Source organism: Piliocolobus tephrosceles, chromosome 12 (genome assembly GCF_002776525.5).
Source record: "Piliocolobus tephrosceles isolate RC106 chromosome 12, ASM277652v3, whole genome shotgun sequence".
Classification (NCBI taxonomy): domain Eukaryota; kingdom Metazoa; phylum Chordata; class Mammalia; order Primates; family Cercopithecidae; genus Piliocolobus; species Piliocolobus tephrosceles.
The window spans coordinates 51,920,147-51,935,079 of NC_045445.1; the positions used below are offsets into that span (position 1 = coordinate 51,920,147).

At 36.5% G+C, this 14,933-nt stretch overlaps 1 protein-coding gene across 5 annotated transcripts in view; it reads left to right on the forward strand.

Moving 5' to 3' along the window:
* The window catches only part of ZMAT1 (zinc finger matrin-type 1), a 48,688-nt gene extending 37,676 nt beyond the window's left edge, over positions 1–11,012 (forward strand). Inside the window, exons 1-3 of one of the 5 annotated variants that reach the window (XM_023202898.2) lie at positions 11–634; positions 6,595–6,694; positions 8,482–11,012. In XM_023202898.2, coding sequence (XP_023058666.1) covers positions 6,603–6,694; positions 8,482–9,793 — 1,404 coding nt within the window. In that variant the 5' untranslated portion in view covers positions 11–634; positions 6,595–6,602 and the 3' untranslated portion in view covers positions 9,794–11,012. Of the gene's footprint in view, positions 1–10; positions 635–691; positions 3,065–5,047; positions 6,695–8,481 lie in introns of those variants that run through there. The other 4 variants (XM_023202901.2, XM_023202896.3, XM_023202897.3 and 1 more) reach the window with 4 other exon arrangements.
* Positions 11,013–14,933: the final 3,921 nt, after the last annotated feature.

The following is a 14,933-nucleotide window of genomic DNA, read 5'->3' on the forward strand; positions in this document are numbered from 1 at the left end:
CCTCCCAAAGTGCTGGGATTACAGGCTTGAGCCACCGCGCCCGGCCGCATTAGGTAAATTTGAACTGAGTTTTAACTATGAGAAGTGTGTGCACTCCTGTCACTTCTAAATGGGGAGGGCCATTTTGGCACTCTGAAGTTTTAATGTTATTAGAATGAGGAAAGAAGGATTTTGGTGAAATTCTCATCTGATGGTGGAGGAGAGGGGATGATCATCAGCATAATTTTATCCAGTCATTGGAATCACTTTACATTAGCCTCTGAAGCAAGAGCTCAGCATATTTTCAACCCTACCTTGGCTCTTTCATTTTGAGAGTAGTAAACATTTGAACATTTAAAAATACCTGGAGAATTTTAATTAGCTAATGAGAATTTCAAACAACAGTAACAGCAGATGCCCTCATTACAAGTGAGCAAGTGGTAATAATTTAACATATGCCACCTTAACTGTTTCACTCATCACCCGTTTTCTACTGTCTGCCTTCCTCTCCATCTGCTGTTGTTTATATATGTTTCTCCCATATCTAATCTTTCTCTTTTTCTTCATCATTCTTACTGCTTTCTTCATATCCCTCATCCAGCTCAGATCTTATTAGCACAGGAATGGCTACCATAACGATATGGAACTAAAGTATGTATGTATTTTTTTATTGTATTTGTTTTGTTTATCTTACTAATTTTTGGCCCCATTATTGCACTTAGATGCCTCACCTTCACCTGTAACTCAACATACCTGAAACGGAATTAATAATCTCTACAATCAACTTGAATTTCCCAAATTTTCTGTCTTTGCTAGTAGTTCCAATGTTTATTATTCACCTACACTTGACTCTTTGAGGGTATCTTTGACTACTTAATTATCTATATTCTGTCCATTAACAAATCTTAGAACTATTTCTCCTTCTGTAGCCCTTCGTTACATTTCTACTACCATCACCTCACACCTTAATGCTGTAACAACCTTCTGGAAAGCTTTACTTGTACCTCATTGTTATTCTCTCACTCCCTAGTAGCAGGATTTCATCCCTGGATCAGTTCCACCCTCTACATTTTCTACTTCTGCATAAAGCCTACTGAGTGATGCTATGGAAAATTATAAAGTATAGAGATTGGGTATGTTTTCAGAGTCTTGGTACCTAACCTCTTTGGGCCTTTAGTCCTACTTAATCTGTTTCTTTTTCCTTCACTTTCCCCTTAGCAACAATTTTAAACCTATATCATTCTTCAAGACTCTCTTCCCCTGCTCTACACTCCTTCTCCTCACTCTTCTCAGACAAGCTCCTTTGTGATTTCATTGAGAAAAATTTGGCCCTCAGTTGTGGATTACTACCACGTATCTTGGTTTAACCAAATCCTCCTGTAACCCTGAGTTTTCCTTTAACTACTACATTCTCCCCTTCCCTTCTTAACCAAGTTTTTTTTTTTAAATCTAGTCCGCTCTTACTGTCTTCACTTATTATTTACTCAACTCACTGCCATTTGTTGGCACTTCTTCCCTCAGCCTTCACACCACCAGTCTACCACCTCACTGTGACTACTGCTCACAGTGTCAAAGTGACTTCTAAATTTGTAAGTCCAATGAGCATCTTCATTTAGCTCCTTTGACATCACTCTCTCCTGTTCATTCTTATAATTCGCTGTCCTTTGCTTTGGTGGACTTTTCATAGGCTCATCTTTTTCTACCATCTTTCTTTAAAGAATGGCATTCTCCAGGGTTTTATCAGTATGTTGCTATTCCTGTGCCCGCCTATACATTATCTTCAGGAGATTTCATCCACTCTGATTATTTTGACTATCCACCCGCATGTTCTGACATCTCCAAAATCTCTCTGACCTATCTTCTGCCTTTCATACTCCTGTATATAACTACCTGTTGGACACACCTTTACATGAAAGTTTTATAGATATCTTAGACCCTGTGTTCAAACTTACACTATTCACCATTGCATACTCTCCCACCCATTAAAACAACACATACATCTGAAGTTCCAATTTCAGTTTATGGGATCACCACCCACCCACTTACCAAATTAGGTTTCTGGGAATTATTTTAGACTTCTCTAGATTCTCTCCTCTCCACTATCCCTCACATTCATTCCATCACTAAATTTTGCCAGTTTTAAAGTTAAATGTTATACCAATCTCCCTGCTTCTCTCTACCCCTACTGAGACCTATCTAGTCCATGTTTTCATTATGTCTTGCCTGATCTCCTTACTTCTAGGCTTACTCTTCTTAAATTAATCCTTTGTATTGCAGCCACAGAGGAGACTCATCTAAAACACACAATTGACCAACCACATCACTTAATACACTTCAAGGTTTCCCAAAGCACAGAATAAAAAATTCGGGCTCCTTAGCATAACATATAAGTCTCTCTTTGACCCATTTTGCCTCTTCCCATCTCTTTCCCTTATGTTTTACTCTACAACAATTCCAAAGTTTAAGAAGTTCGTGTAAGCATTTCTATGCTATTTTCATGAATTTTTGTCCCTAAAACACTCTTCTCAACTCTTTTCAGGTTAACTATTCATCATCCCTCCAAGTTTAGCTAAGACATTATGTCTTCCAGTAGCCTTTTTCAAACCCCCATAGTATGCTAAGTGCTCCTGCTTCTTTGTGCTTGCATACCTCTTAAACATACCTCTTACTTTTACCAAGTGAGACTGAAATATTTTGTTTATGTATCTTTCTCACACTGGATTTGTGAAGAACTTGGCTGTTTTACTTATCTTGTATCCCTGACATCTAACCTGCTGCTTGGTGCCACATAGGTATTCAGTGTTTGTTAAACTGATTATTTGGATTCAACATATTGTGCTCATTTCTATCTCTGCCATACAGGAAATTATTTTCATCCCCAGAAATGCCCTTACCTGCTTTCTTACAAATTCAAATCCTTTCTGTCCTCAAAGATCCATCACAACTTCCCTTACTGTTCTAGTTCTTTGTGTTCTCTCCTTTCTCTGATTTCTCATAGGCTTTACTGTTCATTGACAATTGCGTCAGTTATAGCCCCTCAAGGGAATTAGCTTCCCTGAGACAAAAGATTATATTTTATTCTGCAGTATCCTTCTTAGTACTTTATATGGTAATGAGGACATAATTTTTTCTCAATTCATATTTGCAAATTGTTTATTGAGAGGCAGTGTTGTATAGAGGGATAAACATAGATTTGGAGATATAGTCACTTGCCAAGTTGCACCACAGATTCCTCTGGTATAAAATGAAAATAATGTAACTCTACAAGATTGAGTAATAATTAACTGAAGTAGTGTATATATAGTACCCATCACAGAATAGGTTTGTAACAAATGTTAGGTTTGTAAAAATGTTTTGTCCTGTCATAATTTTAAAATAGGTAAATTGGACGTTTTCTATTTTTCTTTATAACATAAATTACATATTCACATGCAGTTTTTTCCAACTTTTATGTTAAGTTCATGGGTACATGTGCAGATGTGCAGGTTTGTTATATAAGTAAATGTGTGCCATGGTGGTTTTGCTGCACAGATCATCCCATCACCTCGATATTAAGCCCAGCATCCATTAGCTATTCTTTCTGATAGCTGCAGTTTTGATTATGTGCAGCTCTCAATTGGCTTTTCCCCATTTAAGATGTTAGACCAGTGGGTCTCAGCCTTGACTAATTAGAATCATGTGAGGAGCTTTTAGACCTCCCATTGCTCAGGCCATCCCTCCAATCAATTAAATTACTGTCTCTGGGAATTTAACATTCGTGTTTTGTTATCTCTTTTTTAACTCCCTAAGTGATTTTTATATGGAGTCAAGATTGAAAATAGTATTAGACATGCACTTTCCCAATTTATACTTTGAAAACAAAGACCTTAGTTCAGAGACTTATGAGATAAGGGTATGATTAGGGAAGAGTAGGCCCCACAAGTTTTAGGTTAGTGAAGATTCTGAAAGGTACAAGCTGCAAAGGAGCCTGAGTTTCTGGGTGAACTCCGAAACAACGAATCCTAGAAGGGCTGAGAGTAGAACAGCCAAGAACAGAACAGAACCATGGAGTAGTCTCTGGAATAAAAGAGTGAAGAGTATAAGAAACAGAATGGAGGCAGGCCCCAGGAGGATTCAATCAGAAATTCTGACCTTGGGGCCATGAATAGGTTTCATATCTTCACAGAAAGGGTTTACACAACTTTTATATATCATTTTCTGAGATGTCTGAATCCTATAAAAAGATAAAGAACATCAATATGTGAAAAAGCCAAGGGCTAAAGTAATGGTAATCAGACTACAGTTCTAGAAATGCCCTTCTGGATCTTTAATACATGACTGGCAGCTCTTCTAAACCTCTGTATTACCTCTATTAGAATATTATTTCTGATGTAATTTATAGAGAAACAAAGCAGGAACTGAGGAGAACACTATATACAGTATACTTTATAAGCACTAAATAAATATGTAAAAACTCTGAAATATAATCTGAGTTTATAGTCATAATGAAGATTATTGGCCCAATAATCTAGGGTAGAGATGTCCAATCTTTTGGCTTCCGTGGGCCACACTGGAAGAATTATCTTGGGCCACACATAAAATACACTAACACTAACAATAACTGATGAGTTTAAAAAATCACATAAAAATCTCATAATGTTTTAAGAATGTTTGTGAATTTGTGTTGAGTCACATTCAAAGCCACCCTGGGCCACATGTGGCCTGTAGGGTACAGGTTGGACAAGCTTGATCTAGGGCAAGTGTTCAACAGTGGCTGCACAGATAAATCATAAGTAAAGCTTTCAAAAAGTAAGGATGCCTGATTCCACTCCTAGAGATTCTGATTTAATTGGTCTGATATGGAGCTGTAACATCAATATTTTTAAATTTTTCCATATGATTCTAATGTGTAACCAGCATTGAGAAACACTAATCCAGAGGAAACCAGGACTCCTGCTTATCTTGCACAACTTGGGTGCCCTCAAAATATATGGTATTGGCAAAGTTAATCTGAGCCTAAGTTCCAGCACCTGTAAAAGATGGTAAGAATTTCCTACTCCCCTGGGGAACATGATTCAATGCTCCTGGGTTTAGTCCTTAGCTTTGCAAGAAGTCCAATATCTTCAAGTTGATCAGCCTCAAATAAGGGACTCAGTAACCACAAACAAACTTGAAAGTGGCTAATAAAAAACTAACTGGAAAGATAGTACTTTAATATGTTTCTCACAAAGCCTGTGATAATCATTTGCCATATTTGTGATCATAAGAAATTTCTTGTCCCTGCCCCAGAAGCATTGAATCATGTTCTCCAGGGGAGAGCCTGGGAATCTATATTTTTAACTGACACCCCAGGTGATTTTTATCAGAGAAGTCTGGGAAACATTGTACTTTAAGTTGTTGTATTGTCATTCTGGTATTGATTTATGGTAAGAGGAGATAGATATTTCCATTTCCTAGTTTTTCTTGATGTCTGTCATCCAGAGTATCCTTTTCTTGGTATCAAAGAATATGAAAAACCAATTATAATCAGAAAGTGACTTAGTACACATGAAATTAGAGCATAGAAAAGGATAGCTTTGAGGGATCATTTCATTCAGATTTTGACATAACCTGCTGAGTTTTCCTAGGCCTGCAATAGTCAGTAGTGTGCAGCCTCACGTTCTTTAAAGTCAGCATCTTTCTTTCCCTTTGCAAGCAGTCTCCTGTTTCTATGAATAGTCTTTGTTCAGACAAGGCCAATATACTTGATAATAATTAATTTAGCTTCTTTTAAATGATTAGGTGACCTTTTGGTTTAAAAGAAGATTATCATTGTTGTCCCTAAAATCTTTGCAGGTACCAATTTATTTCCTCCTCCCTAGGGTCAGAATGATTTATATTTGGCTTATGAAATGTATTAATTTGCTTTTTCTGATCAAAAAGTGGAAGGATGATGAGATTTTTAAAAAGTTAATGTATCCCTTGCTTCTAATTCTACTTATGAAGCAGAATAGTGTGCTAGTTACTATATAGTTGCTAGTGTGTAGTTTTTGACTCTTTTGAAGTGGTAACTAGTAGTTTTGTTCTAGAATTTTGCTTTCAGCTTTTATCCTGAGAGTGGGGCTCACTGAACCTCTCTCCTTTCTAAAATCTGTGGAAATTACTTTTGGTAACTAAGGCACTGCAGTGATCTCAGGTAAGAGAGTAAAAAATTTGCCTTTATTTGTTTTTAATATTTTGGGACGTTTCAGGTTTTGGTTGGGGGGAAACAGAGTTGGGGCAAACAAAAAGAGGTTGGTTAAGAGATTCAGAGGCAAAGGTTGGTTGGCCATGCTAAATTTCAGGTGCCTGTTGCACCTCCATGTAGCAACAGTCAGTAGACAGATAGCAGATTCTTAGGGAAGAAGTTAAGCTAGAGAAGGAGTATGGTATAGTGAAAAGAATTTTGGGCATTCAATTAAGAGGCATGGGCTCTGAGAGGCTAACACTACTACTAACTTGCTCTGTGACTTTGACAAAGTCATTTGACCTCTCTGGGCCCCATCTTTATTGGAAAATGTCAAGTAGATGGTCTCTAATAAATTCTTGTCCAGTTCTAACATTATGTGATTTTAAATGTATACTGACCTTCTTAACTTGAACTCTTTGTTTTTTCAGCATTTAGTATGAGAACCTATGTTTGCCATATTTGTAGTATTGCTTTTACATCTTTAGATATGTTCCGGTCCCACATGCAAGGAAGTGAACATCAAATTAAGTAAGTATTTTTGCTAAAATTTTCCTATGATGCCAAAGACCAGAGCTTCTAGTCAAGCACTCTTCAATGTATTTTACAAACTTCTTAGGCATTCATGTCCCTATGAGTTAAACCTGGATGTGGTTGGCAATATTCGCAACATGTTGCATACTAGTGTCCCTCAGGGAGTTCTAGTTTTAGTTCTAGTAATGATAGTGTACTGGCAAAGCTGGCTAACTGGCAACCCTCCTGACTAGAGAGCAGTGTTCTTTGGAGAGATGCTAAAGGATCACTCTCACACTAACCACACAAATTCAGAGAATTTCTTGGCTTGGTTCCAGGGATTCAGTGATCCAGTCACCATTTTTCCAGTGCTGTATAGTGGTTAAGAACAAAGGTCTTGCTATCAGATGGACCTGGATTAGAATACCAGATCCATTTTTCTACCAAGTGTGTAACTTTGGTCAGTTCTTATATAAGATTGTTATGATGAAATATAATACGTGTAAGGTGCCTGCCCTGGCACATAGTAGGAGTTCAGTAAATATTTAGTCAATTTTATTCTGTTATTTCAAGGGGAGGAGAATTGAATGGACAGTCGGAGATTGGGTAGTTCAGGTAGCAGAGGGCATTTGACTATCTTTGTATTGATGCTTTTAAAGTCAAGACATAGAGCCAGGTCTGGTGACTCATGCCTGTAATCCCAGCACTGTGGGAGGAAGAGCCAAGGAGTTTGAGGTCAAGTCTGGGCAACATAGTGAGACCTTACCTGTACCCAGGAAAAAAGAAAAATTAGCCAGGTTTCGTGGCATGTACGCATCGTCACAGCTCCTTGGGTAGCTAAGGTAGGAGGACTGCTTGAGTCCAGGATGTTGAGGCTGCAGTGAACCATGATCACACCACTGCACTCTAACCTGGGCAACAGAGTGAGACCCTGTCTCAAGAAAATAAATAAAATGAATAAAATAAAATCAAGACATATTTTTTCTGTTACACTGTTTTATTGTAGTAGAAAATATTTCTGTTATTTGTATCTGAATATTTAGAAGCTAAATTGTCTGACTTACCCAATTAACCTAAATTTACATTCCTTTTTTTCAGAGATGGGTTCCTGCTATCTTGCCCAGGATGGAGTCCAGTGGCTATTCACAGGTTCCATCATAGTGCAGTACAGCCTCAAACTCCTGGGCTCAAGAGATCCTCCTGCTTCAGCCTCAGTAGCTGGGAATAGAGGCACACACACCACACCTGGCTAGATTTATAATTTAGATTTTTAAAAATCTCAAGATTACAGAATAAACACCTATCACATTTATAAGATATATAGAGAGAATTAATGAAAACTTTAAAAATGATATAACATTCAAATCAGAGCATCTGTCAGGACATTACATATTATTATTCCCTACTCATACATTGCAACATGCCTTAATATTTTTAGTGCTACAACAACATCAGATATATCTGCTACTTTATACCCTTCTTCCTTTCTTCCTGGGCCTGAGGAAATTTCCTTTTTTTTTTTTTTTGCATAAAAATTGTGAGGTACCTGGGAGATATATCATTGTCCATGCTCCTTTTTGGGGACATAAAAAGTCATGATTTATGGCTTTATAATGAGGTAGGTTCTCACTGTCCATGCTGCTTTTTTGGCATAAAAATTCACAATTTATAGCTTTTATAATGAAGTAGGTTTTTTAAATTTGGGTATTTGTTGTTTTTCTTTTTTCAGACTAATATTTTTAAGAGCAAAGAAAATACTTAGAATAAAACAATCTAATAAGAATTTTCTGCTGTCTTCTTTACAGAGAATCCATTGTTATCAATCTAGTGAAGAATTCAAGGAAGACACAAGACTCTTACCAAAATGAGTGTGCAGATTACATCAATGTGCAGAAAGCCAGAGGACTAGAGCCCAAGACTTGTTTCAGAAAGATGGAAGAGAGTTCTTTGGAAACCCACAGATACAGAGAAGTGGTCGATTCCAGACCCAGACATAGAATATTTGAACAAAGACTCCCATTTGAGACTTTCCAAACATACCCAGCACCATACAATATTTCACAAGCAGTGGAAAAGCAGTTACCGCATTCAAAGAAGACATATGACTCTTTCCAAGATGAACTTGAAGATTACATCAAAGTACAGAAAGCCAGAGGACTAGATCCAAAAACTTGTTTCAGAAAGGTGAGAGAGAACTCTGTGGATACTCATGGGTACAGAGAAATGGTTGATTCTGGACCCAGATCCAGAATGTGCGAGCAAAGATTTTCACATGAGGCTTCCCAGACCTACCAACGACCATACCATATTTCACCAGTGGAAAGCCAATTACCTCAGTGGTTACCAACCCATTCAAAAAGGACATATGATTCTTTCCAAGATGAACTTGAAGATTACATAAAAGTGCAGAAAGCCAGAGGACTAGAGCCAAAAACTTGTTTCAGAAAGATAGGAGATAGCTCTGTAGAAATACATAAGAACAGAGAAATGGTTGATGTCAGACCCAGACATAGAATGTTGGAGCAAAAGCTCCCATGTGAGACTTTCCAGACCTATTCAGGACCATACAGTATTTCACAAGTAGTGGAAAACCAGTTACCTCATTGCTCACCAGCTCATGACAGCAAACAGAGACTAGATTCTATTAGCTACTGGCAACTCGCCAGAGACTGTTTCCCAGAAAAACCAGTACCCTTGAGCCTTAATCAGCAAGAAAATAACTCTGGCTCATACAGTGTAGAATCTGAAGTTTACAAGCACCTCTCCTCAGAAAACAATACTACTGACCATCAAGCAGGTCATAAACGGAAACATCAGAAGAGAAAACGACACCTGGAAGAAGGCAAAGAAAGGCCAGAGAAAGAGCTGTCCAAGCATAAAAGGAAAAAGAGTTATGAAGATACAGATTTAGACAAAGACAAGAGCATCAGACAAAGGAAAAGAGAGGGGGATAGAGTCAGGGTCAGTTCAGGAAAGCTTAAGCATCGAAAAAAGAAAAAAAGCCATGATGTACCCTCTGAGAAAGAGGAACGTAAGCACAGGAAAGAGAAAAAGAAATCTGTTGAAGAAAGGACAGAAGAGGAAATGCTTTGGGATGAGTCTATTCTTGGATTTTGAATGTTTAGTTTTGTTTACCCAAGGTTGAATTAAAAATATATATATATGGATTTAGAAAAAGACAGGAACATCCGATGAAGGAAAGGAGAAGTAGATACAGTCAGTGTCACTTGAGGACACTTAGTTTTTGTATAAAATTTTAAATTGAATTAAAAGGAGGAAAAAGAAAGCCTAAACTTCTGAGAAAGAACATAAGAACTCAAGGAGAACATAAGAGAAAAGGTAACCTGTTTAAAAAAAAAGACAAGAATCTGTGTTTTGGAATGAGTCTACTCTTGGATATTGAACTTTTAGTTTTGTTTGCCCAAGAATTAATTGAGGAAATCAGCTAAGAAACTCGACTTAGACAAAAGCAAGAAGATCAGATGAAGAAAAGGAGAGGTGGATACAGTCAGTGTCACTTCAGGAAAGCTATTTAAGAAAACTTGAAATTTAATTGAAAGAAGAAACAACAACAACAACAAAAAAGCCTGAACCTAGCCTCTGAACAACACTAACATGAGAACACAAGAACTTAAGAGAAAAAGAAACCTACTCAAGAAAAGATGGAAGAGACAGTGATTTGGGATGAATCTACTGTAGGATTTTCAACTTTTTAGTTTTGTTCCTTCAAAGTTGAAGGAAAAGAAAAAGAGTTTGGTTTTATAAAATTCATGTTATTGGAATTTTTCTAGGTGGATGACTACTTTAATCTCTGAAAAAAGCCAAGTGAAGTAAAAGTATTCAATATGCCTTTTCCTCAAGTTACTTTCCTTCATTTTCTTAAAAAAGAAAAACATTATTAAATGTTTCTCACATATCTCACATATAATGTAATTTCCCTAAATGAAGTTGTCTCTACTTCTGCTCATCAAATTGCTGTGATAGTGAATTATTTACTCATGGGTGATAATTTATTTTAAAGGACAGAATTACCAAGCGTTACAAAATCAATTCTTTGCTTGGTTTTGTGTTAGTGATGGTGGTATTTTATTGTTGTTTTTTGTGTTTATGTGTCTCAGCTTTCTCCAAGGAATATGTATGAAATAACTTAAACTGATTTTTTCTTTGTTAAATCTAATTTGCAGTGTATTTTTGCATTTTCTAGTTCTGAAAGTGGAAAATGAAACAGTCTATAATAAACTTAGATGACATATAGTTTTAAAAAGCTCTCAAAAAGTACTGATATAAAAAGTCAGTCTATATTCTGGAAATGTTTATATTAAAGTGTTTTAATTTCTACATATTGTTTTATGTAAATGGTCATTTCCCATCCAAAATTATTATTTTGGGAGTTGGAGGGGCAGTAATTAAACACTTGGCATTTAATACCTCTTGGGAGATCACACTGTGAAATTGTAATTTTATATTTTCTACATCTTATCTCATAGAAGCTGATATTGAGTCTCAAACTCAGTTTAAGGTTAGGAAAATATGACCAATTAGATACTTGAAACCGAAGAAGGAAGAATTTGTAGTGGTAGAGGACCAGAGGGTGTTACCTTTGAATTGTTTGATTTTGACAGATTTTTTACACTGGTTCTCCCTTTATTTGTGAGCAGTACCACTAAGTATTTGAGGATCACAATGGGATAGTAGAAAGTGCAATGGTCTGTGAATGCAAATTCCAGGATTCTGGTCTCGGTTGCACTGTGATTCCAGAATCCAACTTGGAATCACCAGGAATATGAAAAACAGGCTTTGTATTCTCTTTATGTGTTAATCCTAACAAAAAATAAATTTATGCTCCACACAGTGACTCATGCCTGTAATCCCAGCACTTTGGGTGGCTGGGGCAGAAGAATCACTTGAGTCCAGGAGTTCAAGAACTGCCTGGGCAGCATAGTGAGATCTTGTCTCTATTTTTTAAAGATAACAAAATCTAAATAGTGACATAACTACATTTAGGCAAGGCATTTAATAGGTGACATGTCTGTATTTGGGCAAGGCATTTAATAACTGTTTTTGTTCTTTGCAATTTAAGTAAAATAGTGTGAGCTGAAGCATATTATGATTAATTGGGTATATACCCAGTTGAATAAATAGTCCTAAATGGAATTAGATGGTTCCCAAATCAAATTTTCTTCCATGGGACTGTTGTAAGATTATTTTATGCTACAATATAATCCCCCATTTTAAACACATTTGTTGTATTGGTGAAAGGAGAGGGGAAATAAGAACTAGAGTAGAATACATAGACTGCGAATCACCAAGCACAAATTGGCCAGTTACCATTTTTGAGCACACCAAGAACTGCAGCACCTTTTGACAAAGTGCAAGATAAATTGAATTGCCAACATCTGTTAAATTGACGAATTCTTTCATAGAAGTTTGTGGTTAAAGTTGGAGAGGACTCAAAACTATATATTATAAGAATATTCACTAGGATACAAAATTACTCTGATCTTTTAAAAATAGATACAATGATTCATAAAAATCCACCCATTTTTAATCTATAGTGGATAAGTCATGCAAACTTTAAAAATCAAAACTATTTAAATTGTTGATGGGTTGAGTAGACAGAAAAGGATGTGGTATTGATTACAGTCTAGAGACATGCACCAGTGACTTGCTCTAGAAAAGTGGTTTTCAAAAGTTTTAAGACAATTTTTTGCCAAAAGTAAATGTGACATTAACCTCACCATAAAACAAATTTTACATTAACCTAAATACATAATTTTCTGGTTGAAGGTGGGGAAAGGGTCTGGAGCCCAACTTTGGCACATTTGTTTTGCTCCCAACTTCTTTCTGCCTTTGAGCACTTAGAGGTGAGAGTATATGTAAGTCAAGATGTTAATGTGTAGGATCCCAAATGATCTCCACTTCTGGAATTAAGTGTTGAATTCACTAAGATGAAATTTAATGATATAAATAGTAAATCCTACATTTGAGTATTTCAATACAAAAACATATTTGAGGAGACATAATTTAAGATACATGTGAAAACAATGTTGAGGATTTTATTACATGTTTGATTTGAAAGACTAATATGCTCACCCAGACATAAAAATCTCATATGGTCTAAGTCAAATATATAAGAGAATATTTGGAACAAGTTAAAAGTATCTAACTACAGAGATAAATCCTGAACTGGGTAGAAGATACAGGGAGGCAAGTACTGGGCAAATTTGGAAAACAGTTTTCAAAAATTGGAGCTGTAGAAAAAAATAGAATTGACTGTCTTGTGTGCATGCATTGAACAAATAAGAGCTGACTGTCAGCATTGTGCCAGGAAGGAACCTGAAAAAAATGAACACAGATTGTTTTTCAAAAAGCTCACAGTCCAACAGAGGAAATGGACCAATAAACAGGCAATTACAAAATAAGTTTTATAAAGGCTTCAATCAAAGTGATGAAGGATGCTGTGGGCAGCAAAGGTAATGAGCCTAATGGGATGGGAAGAGGGCATTCAGAAAAGGCTTCCCAAAGGACATCTAAGCAGACCATTTTCTCTCAGTTCGAAGATTTATTTATTTGATTTATCTACATGATTATCTAACAGGTGCTGCAAACTTAACATAGCCAAATAGAATGACGCCTTCTGTCATTACCAATTGTTCATCTAGTTTCCCTTATTTCTGTAAAACCATCTAATTGCCTAAGCCAAAAACCATTTTTGAGAATCTCCTCTCCTACATTAGACCATAAGCAATTCCTCTTAATTATATCACCAAAATATTTCTTCACCAAACTGGGAAAATAGGTTTGAGAGCAATTGAAACACTGGAAGAAGTGATTTTCTTATCTGCATGACAGATAAGAAAACTGCACAGAATCATCAAGAGATCAGAGAGAGCTGTGGTGAACTAGTCCCTTAAGGATTTCACAACTATCCAGCATATGTTTTCTTCCAGAAGAAAAAAAATCCACATACAGAAAGAAAACTGCTTATTTCAGAAATCAAATTGAACAGGGAAGAGAGATTGTGGGTAAGGGAAAAGGAAAGTTCAGATAGTAGCAGATGGAGGAAGAATCCAGAGAAATCAAGTCCCAGAAAGTATGATGACAGCAAAATAAACATCAAAAGGTGAGGGTAACACCTTAAGAGACAAGACCCATATGATGTGAACACACAGAAACATGCACACACAAAGCAGATAAAAACTCTGACATAGTATTTCTAAATGAGCTGAAAGAAAGTAAACATTTAAACCTTTGAAACAGTATAAATCAGAAAAAGAACCCAGAAATAAAGAACAGAAGGCTATGAAACAAAAACCGACAGGACTAAGGAAATAAAAACAAAAAAAAAGTGAAGATTAACTTGGAAGGAATACATGAGAGTAGAAACTGATAACGAGAGAAATGAAGAGGAAAATGAAGATAAACACACACACAAAACACTAAAGATCGATAAAAGTAATAGATAAAAAAGCCAACAGAGAGACAATTAAATTTGTTGAAATGGAGGCTGTTTTACGCTGCCCAGAACCACTCCTCACCCCCTTGCCATACCTTCTCAGGTCAGGGGCACTCTCTTATTCAAATTCTGGAGAACTGCCCTTATCTGAAGGCAACTGCTGCTTCTAAGGTTATGCAGCCCGCATCCACTGATGGAATGATGTAGATAGACAAAAGCCAGAGCTCCTAGTTCAATTTTGGGCAACTTTGAAAGGCCATCTCAGTTCCCAAACTCCCCATAGGATCAGCTGAGGCCTTCGTTGTGACTGTATCAGTTCAATTTTTTCTCTGCTATTCTTTCCTCCCTCACCAATTCACAAGGGTTCTTTTGAGCATGCCCCTATAAATTGTCTGCAATCGAATTTTTATCTCATAGTCATTTTCCCCTAGAACCTTACCTAAAACGGGATAACAGAAGTGATCCTAAGGAACAGACCCCAAAATGGGATTTTCAGAGCAGGCAATAAGGATTCTGTCATTGGTAATAAATAAAATACTGATAGTAGGTAGTCCCTGGCAGGCTATGGCAGTACAGTTGTTAAAACTTTCAAGTGATACTAGTAGAAATGAATGTACATGCAAGTGCAATATCTCAAATAATTGAAAGGATTAGGGGAAATGGCAATTATATACAATTTGCTGACTTTTTAGATGCCATTGATGCATTGTAGGAAAAAGCTGAGAAAATGAATGACAATTTAGGGAAAAACATGAAAGTCAGAAGGCATCCTTGGTGACATATAAAGAGACTTATCTCTTC